The following is a 10,035-nucleotide window of genomic DNA, read 5'->3' on the forward strand; positions in this document are numbered from 1 at the left end:
AAACAGTCCATGGTTGGGGTGAGAGCAGTCCTTGGCGATGCTGAGCGCCCTCCGCAGACAGCGCTTGCTTTGGACAGACTCAATGGAGGGGAGCGTGGAACCGGTGATGCGTTGGGCAATTTTCACCACCCTCTGCAATGCCTTCCGGTCGGAGACAGAGCAGTTGCCATACCATACTGTGATGCAGTTGGTAAGGATGCTCTCGATGGTGCAGCGGTAGAAGTTCACCAGGATCTGAGGAGACAGATGGACCTTCTTCAGTCTCCTCAGGAAGAAGAGACGCTGATGAGCCTTCTTGATCAGAGTAGAATACATAAACATAGAAAATAGGTGCAGGAGTAGACCATTCGGCCCTTCGAGCCTGCACCGCCATTCAATATGATCATGGCTGATCATCCAACTCAGTATCCTGTACCTGCCTCCTCTCCATACCCCCTGATCCCTTTAGCCACAAGGGCCACATCTAACTCCCTCTTAAATATAACCAATGAACTGGCCTCAATTACCTTCTGTGGCAGAGAGTTCCACAGATTCACCACTCTCTGTGTGACACAAAGTGCTGGAATAAATCACTAGGTCATACTGCCCGACCCGCTGAGTTACCCCAGCACTTTGTGTCCTTTTAACTGATCCCTTTCATCCTAACAGGAAATATTGCCACAATTCTTTGTATTAATTTCATTTGACATTTGTCTACCCATTTCCATCAGCTTGTCCTCTCGACAGCTGTCTCTATCCTCGCCGCGTTCACTTTACCTGCAAATTTATCATCTGGGAGTTTTGAAAAGGTCGACTGTGCAGGCAAATTATTATTATAAAACCAGTCAGAAGTTCCAACCCCTCCCTTGGAAACTATCACTTCCTCCGGTCCAAGCAAGAAACATTTACCAAAACCGTTGTTTCGTCCGGAGGCCACTGACTCTTTTATTTCAAAGCATTTAACCTTGTGACCAGACTATTAAGTATGCCTTTCATAAATCCCCACATACCTTATCTACTGCATGGCCCTTATTAACCTTCTCTGTAATCTCTTTAAAGGTCTCGAAATAGGTTAAGCAAGTACTATATTGTCTTTACACCATGCTGTTTACATTAATTAGATCACATTGATCAATACTATTTTTTACAGATTATTATGTTTTGAAATTTCCTGTTATTCTGCAGTTTAGTTTAGAGATACAGTGTGGAAACAGGCCCTTCGGCCCACCGAGTCTGCGCCGACCAGTGATCCCCGCACATTAACACTATCCAACACACACTTGGGCCAATTTTTACATTTACCAAGCCAATTCACCTACAAACCTGCACGTCTTTGGAGTGTGGGAGGAAACTGAAGATCTCGGAGAAAACCCACGCAGGTCACGGGGAGAACGTACAAACTCCGTACAGACAGCCCCCCCCCCCCCCGTAGTCAGGATCGAACCTGGGTCTCTGGTGCTGCATTTGCTGTGAGGCAGCAACTCTACCGCTGCACCACTGGAAAAGAATCACCCATTAACCACAGTTGCTGGGGTTCTGTAACTGTATCCATTTCCCCAGTTTTTGAACAAGGGTGTAATTTAAGAAATTCTCTGTTCCTGTCCCACTATCACTATTTTGGCAATTTCTTCCCATCCTCAGCAGTCATAAAGTTATACCACATGGAAACAGGCCCTTCAGCCCAACTTCAGTCCAAGAAACAACACAGTGGGTCTGGTAACTAACCTAACTACAGGAAGTTTTTGCTGTTCCTCCACTACCTTCTCTTTTGCCTACTTTAATCCATGGTCAAATTTAAACAATTGTGAAACATTCAATTTATACTTTGGAATGATCCTATTAACCTTTAGGAACTTTTTCATTTCTGCAGTGGGATGCCTTTAGTGTGCCTGAATTGTCAAATTTCCTCATCATACTGGAGAAAGAGGAAAAGGAACGGATCCACCAGGCACAGCAGAAGTTCCTTGCGTTTCGTCGGAAGCTGGAGCAAGCCTTGAAGGCAGCGGGGGAAACCAGGCTAACCGGGTCACAGAGACACCAGACTCTGAGTATGAATCTATCTTTAAGTATTGCTTGAGTCATTTGAGCAGATTATGTCAAGGGGCAAGTGCAAGAAGGCATCAACATAGCCACAGCTATGAGCAACGTTACAGCCTGCTGGAGCTCCCACTTTGGACTGACCAAAGGAACCGTCGCTTTTTCTTAACATTGTTTGATATAAAAACCCCTGAAGGCAAAACATATTATGGGCCATCTTTAAAGTCTATTCAAAGAATACTGTGAATCTAAAACCCATCTGCGCTTGTGTATTTCTTTGCTTTTTAATGTCAAGATTGGAAATCGCCTGTACATTTGGGTATGGCAAAAATCACCATGCCATTCCGAGACCACAGAGTGGACTGAATGCATCAAGGTTGTGTTGGCTGTTCTGCTGTGCACCAAACCATTATCTCCAGCATCTTTATGACTGCTCACCAAATATTGGTAGCTTTTTCTGCATGTTATACCTAACTAATTCTTGTTCATTTCAAAGAAAAAAAACAATCTTTAAGCGAGTGATGCATGCCTGAGAGCTCTGCGTAATTGGATAGAATCCCATTGTATCCACAGTTGTCCCAATGTATACAACTTTCTGGATTGGATCTCTTAAGGAGAGTTGTGTTGTGTCATGGACAATGAAGATCTCTAGTTACAGGCAAGTGGCCAAACGCCTCGTTACATAAAACATTCAACACACACCCTGTTTGTCATTAATAATACATCTCTAACCATACAAAAAAAACAATAATATTGATAGAAATGTCCCTAAATTTTCTGAATAAATCATCTTTTCGTTACAGTTGCTGCTTCCAAATATTGGGAAATAGTTTTGCATTTTTTATTCTAGTGACCTGCTGAAATCTGCTTTTGGTCGTGTGCCGTTCCACTTCCTCTAGCATTGATTCTGTATTGTATTAGTTCTGATATATTAGTCTAATTTAAAAATAAATCTTTATTGAGAGACCATTCTTTATATAATCCTGTGATTTAGCTGCTCCAAATTACGTTTAGAACCTAGAAAGAGCTCCAGCGTGTCGACCTTAAGGATTTTTCCGCACTCAAGCATCTTGTGTTAGGGTGTGGTCGAACTTTTATCATCTTTCTCAAAGGCCAAATGGATAACTTGTGTGGGAAGTGCAATTATCACATTAGACCAGGGGTTCTCAACCTTATTTGGCCCGTTTACCCCCGGCAACTTTAATAGCACATAACAATGTTATTTCACTTATTTATGAACAACTAATGATGAACAGATACCCGTATACCAGAACCAAACACAGTCAGTCAATGAGAACAAATATGTACAAATCCACAATCAACAAATTCACCCCATAAATGTACATTTAACCCAGGTTGGGAACCCTTGCATTAGACTCTTTAAGCAGCAGAATAGAGGAAGTTTTATCTATAACTGCAAATAATCTCCGAGTGTTTTAACAGTACTGGCTAATTTCAATAAAAATAATCAGATTTCAATAGAGGCCGAGTGTAAATAATGTCTTATTCTCAGTAATGGTCCTCAAGACTCCTCATAAAAGCCAAAGGCAAACGGGTTCTGGGACAAATATGTAATATTTAGGAGAGGTGACCAGACCAGACACCCGGGCAAGTTGCTGAACGGGGAGAGGCAGGATTTGGGGAGAGAAGGTTGTAGATGAACCAGCAGTGATGGGCCGTCGAGGTCTGAGAGAAGAAGTCATCAAATCCAGCAGGGTGAATGAAGCTTGTGATTTAAACACAGCGGAAGAATGTGACATCTGAACGTGCGCTGATTCACTCACTATTAATGCCGACCTTGACACCTACACCATTCATGACTCTGCCTACTGTTCAATCCGCTTGTGCAGGACTGAACTGCAGGTGCTGGTTTACACCAAAGACAGACACCGAGTGCTGGAGTAACTCAGCGGGACAAGCAGCATCTCTGGAGAAGAGGTATAGGTGACGTTTCAGGTTGAGGTCCTTCTTCAAACTGAGAATGTTCAGATTGTCTTTGTTAGGCTTTTTTTTGCATTGGTACTTGATAAACATTATCACTGTCGGGCAACCTGAGTATTTTGTTTAATGTCTTGCCCAGGTTTATTTAACTAAGAATATTCACGTTATTTTTGCATTGCTGTTCATTATGAAACTGTTTTATATTTATGCCTAAGAAAGAACTGCAAATGCTGGAAAAATCAAGGGTAGACAAAAATGCTGGAGAAACTCAGCGGGTCAGGCAGCATCTGTGGAGAACATGGATAGGTGACATTTCGGGTCGCGACACTCCCATCAGTGAACAAGTCCGGAACTGAAATGTTGTCTGTCCATTCTTTTCCCCGGTGCAGCCTGACCCACTGAGTTTCCCAGCACCTTAGATTTTATCTTGCATGTATAGATTTTTCCCATACTTTTTTCAGAGTAAATAGTTAACTAATCTCTTTTTAAAATCGGTTTCTTTTTTTTTTTTTTTTTTTCTTTTTACAAAATTCACTTAACTCCCAACTATTGGACAATGCAGCTGAGACATTTTCAAATACAATAAGAGCCTCAACGATCAAATTTGTAAGTGACCTATTTAACTTAAATATGAATAAAGGTGTATTTAAAGATTACTGTAAGCATAACATAAGCTAAATATCTAATTCTTGATGTTTGAAAGTCTGTGGACCAATAATTAAGAAACAAATAAACCATTAAAAATAATTTTGGCCATCAAATTTGAAAATTAGCAGAGAATTCAGCCACTACTCAGGCCAACATTAATCTCCCGGTCGATTCCATTTAAGATTATTGATCGTGGATCCTATAACTGTGAGGAACTTTGTTACACTCAGTATGGTTACCACACAGATTTTCAAAGTAACTATCCAGCTGCAAAGCTGCGGCGTGTGCTGGCCCCATAAAATGGCAGATAGAGATGAATACAAGTCGTGTAAGAAAGAACTGCAGATGCTGATTTAAATCAAAGGTAGACACAAAATGCTGGAGTAACACAGCGGGTGAGGCAGCAACTCTGGAGAGAAGGAATGGGTGACGTTTTGGGTCAAGATTCATCGAAGGTAGACACAAAATGATGGGGTAACTCAGCGGGTGAGGCAGCATCTCTGGAGAGAAGGAATAGAAACATAGAAAATAGGTGCAGGAGGAGGCCATTCGGCCCTTTGAGCCAGCACCGCCATTCATTGGGTGACATTTCAGGCCAAGACCCAACGGAATGGGTGACCTTTCGGGTCGAGATTCATCGAAGGTAGACACAAAATGGTGGAGTAACTCAGCGGGTGAGGCAACATCTCTGGAGAGAAGGAATGGGCGATGCCCATTCCTTCTCTCCAGAGATGCTGCCTCACCCTCTGAGTTACTCCACCATTTTGTGTCTACCTTCGATGAATACAAACAAGTCCTTCCTTTCAGAATCAGCTGATCTTTCAGGAGTGGCTAGACACTGCAGAGGGATTATTATTGGTGACTGGTGTAGACGCTGAACACTTATGAGAAAGCAAGGTATCTTTGACAGTCATCATAACAGCGGAACAATGCTTGTGTGAGAGGGCAGTGATGTTCAGTATTATGTCGGGACGTGTACTATCACTCTGTGCCTTGGCCGGTGCTGCTGGAGAACAGGAGTAGCTCGTTGTAAACATTACAGCATGGAAGCATTTTCCTTGAGCGAGAGGAAATGCAAGTGTGGATATTATGCATTTTAATTCATTGTACAAACTTACCTTTGTGCAACAGGGCCCACCTACCATTGAAGGTTCCCCTGATACTGTATCCACCCCACACAAATGGGTAATAGTGAAATATCTGATTCACGTCTGATCTTTGCTGCTTTACGAGATCACGTGTTCAGTCACTGTTGATATAAACCTACAATCTCATTACCAGATCTTAAATTATGCAAAAACTGTCATTTTTATACAAATATAAATCAGCTCACTCTGTTAGCGGTGTGTTTATCTGATTAAAATATTGTAAGGAATTTTCCAAAGTACCTTTGAAAGAGAAGTAATTGCATTTGTATTATTTGTTACATAAATTAGTTTAAGATAAAGAGAGGATGTTGAATAAATAAGGAGTGTTAGGCTGTCACAGGATCTGCCCCGTAGTGTCCTGCAACGTGACTTTGGGGCATCATATTCATCAAATCATGTTAGATTTACTTACACATACTTTTGTACAGAATGAAATGAATCAAAGACCGTGTTCTTCCAGAGAGCAAAGGCCAGGACTCTTGCTTTATTGATAGGTGCATCAATCTTTCCCCATCACGGGCGGTTTGCAAGCGAACATAACACGGAAGTATTACAGATTTAAACCCTGTGTGTGAGGTGCATTTGTCTTGTTATCTATTTTTGTAATTGATGTATTTTGCAGGCTATGATTTATTCTTTATTTTTGCTGGTGCCAACATAATAATGTTCCCCTTTCCAACATGAAATCAAACGGCCACAGCAAATGACTTGACCCAGTAGAATAAAGTGGCCAGTAAGACCGTGTATTAATGCTTTGATTGTTATGTCGGGGAGGTCAATGACGATGAACTTGCTTAGTGGCGAGTCGTTTCAGCACTGAAGATGCTGCCAATAAATCTCTACGGGTAGAAAAGTAAACCACGGTGTAAATGTTAAATAAATGATCAACAAACCTTATACTGAAGAGAGATCAGCATCTCTGCTGGCAAACTGCTGATAGTCTATATGGTCCTTTTTCATTACAAAATGTATTTGTCAGAATTGTAAAAACTGGAAGATTATACAAGAATTATATTTGATGACGTTTTCTTTGAATAAATTTGAAACTTTGAACAAGAATCCTTTGGAACTGTGCTATTTACAGTAATTAAATATATATACACACACACACACATACACACTAAATAAATATATATATATAAATAATGCTAACACTGCAATTTCCTTACTGTCTTGATGGTGAGTCCAGCTTGCAGCTGTAATGACTTGTTTTTTGCACTATCAGCCCCGTTTCCACATATGCTGCAGTTTTGGGATCCAGTCCTGATCTGTGGTGGATTCACAATTCTCCACTGACTGTGGTTACAGTGCTGAATATACACAAACTCGCTGGCGCTGGAGCTGGGAAAGTAAAGATGGGAAAGTCCTGCCGTTAGCGGCATGAAATCAAAGGATGTGCTATGATCTGGAGCTCATAATCACTGATTGTCATGGTCTGAAAATCTACCCATCTGTTGAAAAAGTATTCTTGTTTTTATAGCTATCACTTCCCTAAACCTTTCGACTATCTGAGTGAGCTACAATTAAAGAAGTTAAAAGTTGCAAAATGGCCAGACTCACCACTCTGTGTGAAAAAAAAAATGTTCTCACGCCTTGTTCTGGACATCACCAACATCGGGAACAATCTTCCTGCATCTAGCCTGTCCAACCCCTTAAGAATTTTGTAAGTTTCTATAAGATCCCCCCTCAATCTTCTAAATTCTAGCGAGTACAAGCCGAGTCTATCCAGTCTTTCTTCATATGAAAGTCCTGCCATCCCAGGAATCAGTCTGGTGAACCTTCTCTGTACTCCCTCTATGGCAAGAATGTCTTTCCTCAGATTAGGAGACCAAAACTGTACGCAATCTGCAGGATGTAGGTCAGGTGAAGGTTGGGGAGGAGCGTGGACAGGTGTAGGTGAAGCCCGACAGGTGTGAGGTGGAGTATTTTGGGGTCAACTCATACGGGGCTAGGACGTAGACTTTAGAGATACAGCGCGGAAACAGGCCCTTCGGCCCACCGCGTCCGTGCCGACCAGCGATTACCTCGTACACCAGCACTGTCCCACACACTAGGGACGGAGGTCACGGGGAGAGTGTACAAGCTCCGTACAGGCAGCCCCCGACAGTTGGAGACCAGGGGGAGTCTACAGGACATAACCACCGAGGGATCTTTACCGAGGGATCTACCTGGGAAAACGTTCTGGATTCTGACGGAGATACAACTTGTGCAGAGGAATAAAATGCAGAAGGGAAAACTCCCTTTAGTTTCGTGAAAATTAAATTCACCACTTCCTTGTTTGAGACGAGTCTTAACACAAGTACCTAACCACACGGATAAAACTCCCCAATGGGAATAGTTCCTGATCACTTCTGTTTTATTTAGTTTAAAGATGACAACTGTCACACTCACAAATAGGCGACAAAAGGTCAAAATACGGGTCAAATTCCCCACGGCAATTGGTTGACCGACTGGGCCGTGTCTGGGTGAATGATGAGTTGGCCCCGGGTGCTGGACTACACACAAAGCCCAGCCGGCGGGTGGAGCCAGCTGAGGAATTTTGGCCTGGGGGCCGCGCGCAAAGTCCGGCACCCCGTCCAACTCATGAACCGATGATCGGCTGTGAGAAGGAGGGTGGTGTCGGTAAGTGAAGGTCCGAAGGTCAGACAGCTGGCCGGGCTGCCGACCGACCGACGGGGCCACGGTCGAGGCGCTGCTGCTGCTGCTGCTGCTGCGCTCCACGGGCTGCACTATGTCGGGACGGGTGAGGCGGGGCTCCGGAAGCGGCGCTCCGACCCGACAGTCCCCTCGACCCGAGTAGTAGCGGTCAAATACGGGACAAGGGCGGTCCCGTACGGGACAAACCAATTTAGCCCAATATACGGGATGTCCCGGCTAATACGGGACGGTTGGTAACACTAGTTTAGAGATACAGCACGGAAACAGGCCCTTCAGCCCACTGAGTCCGTGCTGACCATCGATCACCCGTTCACACCAGTTCTATACTATCCCACTTTCTCATCCACTCCCTACACACTAGGGGGCAATTTACAGAGGGGCCGATTAACCTACAAACCCGCACGTCTTTGTGATGTGGGAGGAAACCGGAGCACCCGGAGAAAACCCAGGCGGTCACTGGGGAAAACGTGCAAACTCCGTACAGACAGCACCTGTAGCCAGGATCGAACCTGGGTCTCTGTTGCTGTGAGGCAGCAACTCTACCGCTACTATCTACCCTATCTATGCCTCACATTATTTTATATGTTCACAATCCATATAATTCAAAAGTTTATTTATCATCCTGCCGCTGTGAAAGATTGATGTAAATGTTTGGCCTCGTCCCGAAAACGTCACCTATTCCTTTCCTGCAGAGATGCTGCCTGACTCACTGAGTTACTCCAGCACCTTGTGTCTATCTTCGCTGTGTATAGGGGGTGAGGGTCGGTCCATGCAGCCAGCCGGCCAGCACACAGCACTCGTACTGAGTGTGAAGACTTCACCCTCTGGTGGACAGCAACAGGAATACCTCTCCTTCATCTCGCAGCTCCTGTCTGTTCATCTCAAGCCTTGGTCCAATCATCAGCCGATCAAAATCCCCCCTCATCTATTACTGACCTGGCTTTAAGAATAAGGGGTCGGCCATTTAGAACGGAGACGAGGAAACACTTTTTCTCACAGAGTGTGGTGAGTCTGTGGAATTCTCTGCCTCAGAGGGCGGTGGAGGCCGGTTCTCTGGATGCTTTCAAGAGAGAGCTACATAGGGCTCTTAAAGATAGGGGAGTCAGGGGATATGGGGAGAAGGCAGGAACGGGGTACTGATTGGGGATGATCAGCCATGATCAAAGTGAATAGCGGTGCTGGCTCGAAGGGCCGAATGGCCTACTCCTGCACCTATTGTCTATTGTCTTTAGACTTTAGAGGTACAGCGTGGAAACAGGCCCTTCGGCCCACCGTGACCACGTTCTCCCCGTACACTAGCACTATCCCACACACACCAGGGACAATTTCACGATATTTACCCAAGCAAACTAACTTGCAAACCAGCACGTCTGGGAGTGTGGGAGGAAACCGGAGCACCCGGAGAAAACCCACGCAGGTCACGGGGAGAACGTGCAAACTCCGTACAGACAGCGCCTGTAGTCAGGGTGGAACCCGGGTCTCTGGCGCTGTGAGGCAGCAGCTCTACCCGCTGCACCACCGTGCTGCCTCAGTTGTCCTGCCCTGTCCCGAGTGGTGAATCTCTGGAAATCTCTGCCGCAGAGGGTAGTCGAGGCCAGTTCATTGGCTATATTTAAGAGGGAGT

General features: G+C 44.5%; 1 protein-coding gene across 4 annotated transcripts in view; it reads left to right on the top strand.

The window, feature by feature from the left end:
- Positions 1 to 6,812, top strand: part of LOC129708951 (ras association domain-containing protein 5-like) — an 80,387-nt gene extending 73,575 nt beyond the window's left edge. For all 4 annotated transcript variants that reach the window (XM_055655030.1, XM_055655028.1, XM_055655029.1 and 1 more), the window contains one exon: positions 1,850 to 6,812. In XM_055655030.1, the coding sequence (XP_055511005.1) occupies positions 1,850 to 2,056 (207 nt within the window). In that variant the 3' untranslated portion in view covers positions 2,057 to 6,812. The remainder of the gene's footprint in view (positions 1 to 1,849) is intronic.
- Positions 6,813 to 10,035: the final 3,223 nt, after the last annotated feature.

The sequence above is a fragment of the Leucoraja erinacea genome, chromosome 24 (assembly GCF_028641065.1).
Source record: "Leucoraja erinacea ecotype New England chromosome 24, Leri_hhj_1, whole genome shotgun sequence".
Lineage (NCBI taxonomy): Eukaryota > Metazoa > Chordata > Chondrichthyes > Rajiformes > Rajidae > Leucoraja > Leucoraja erinaceus.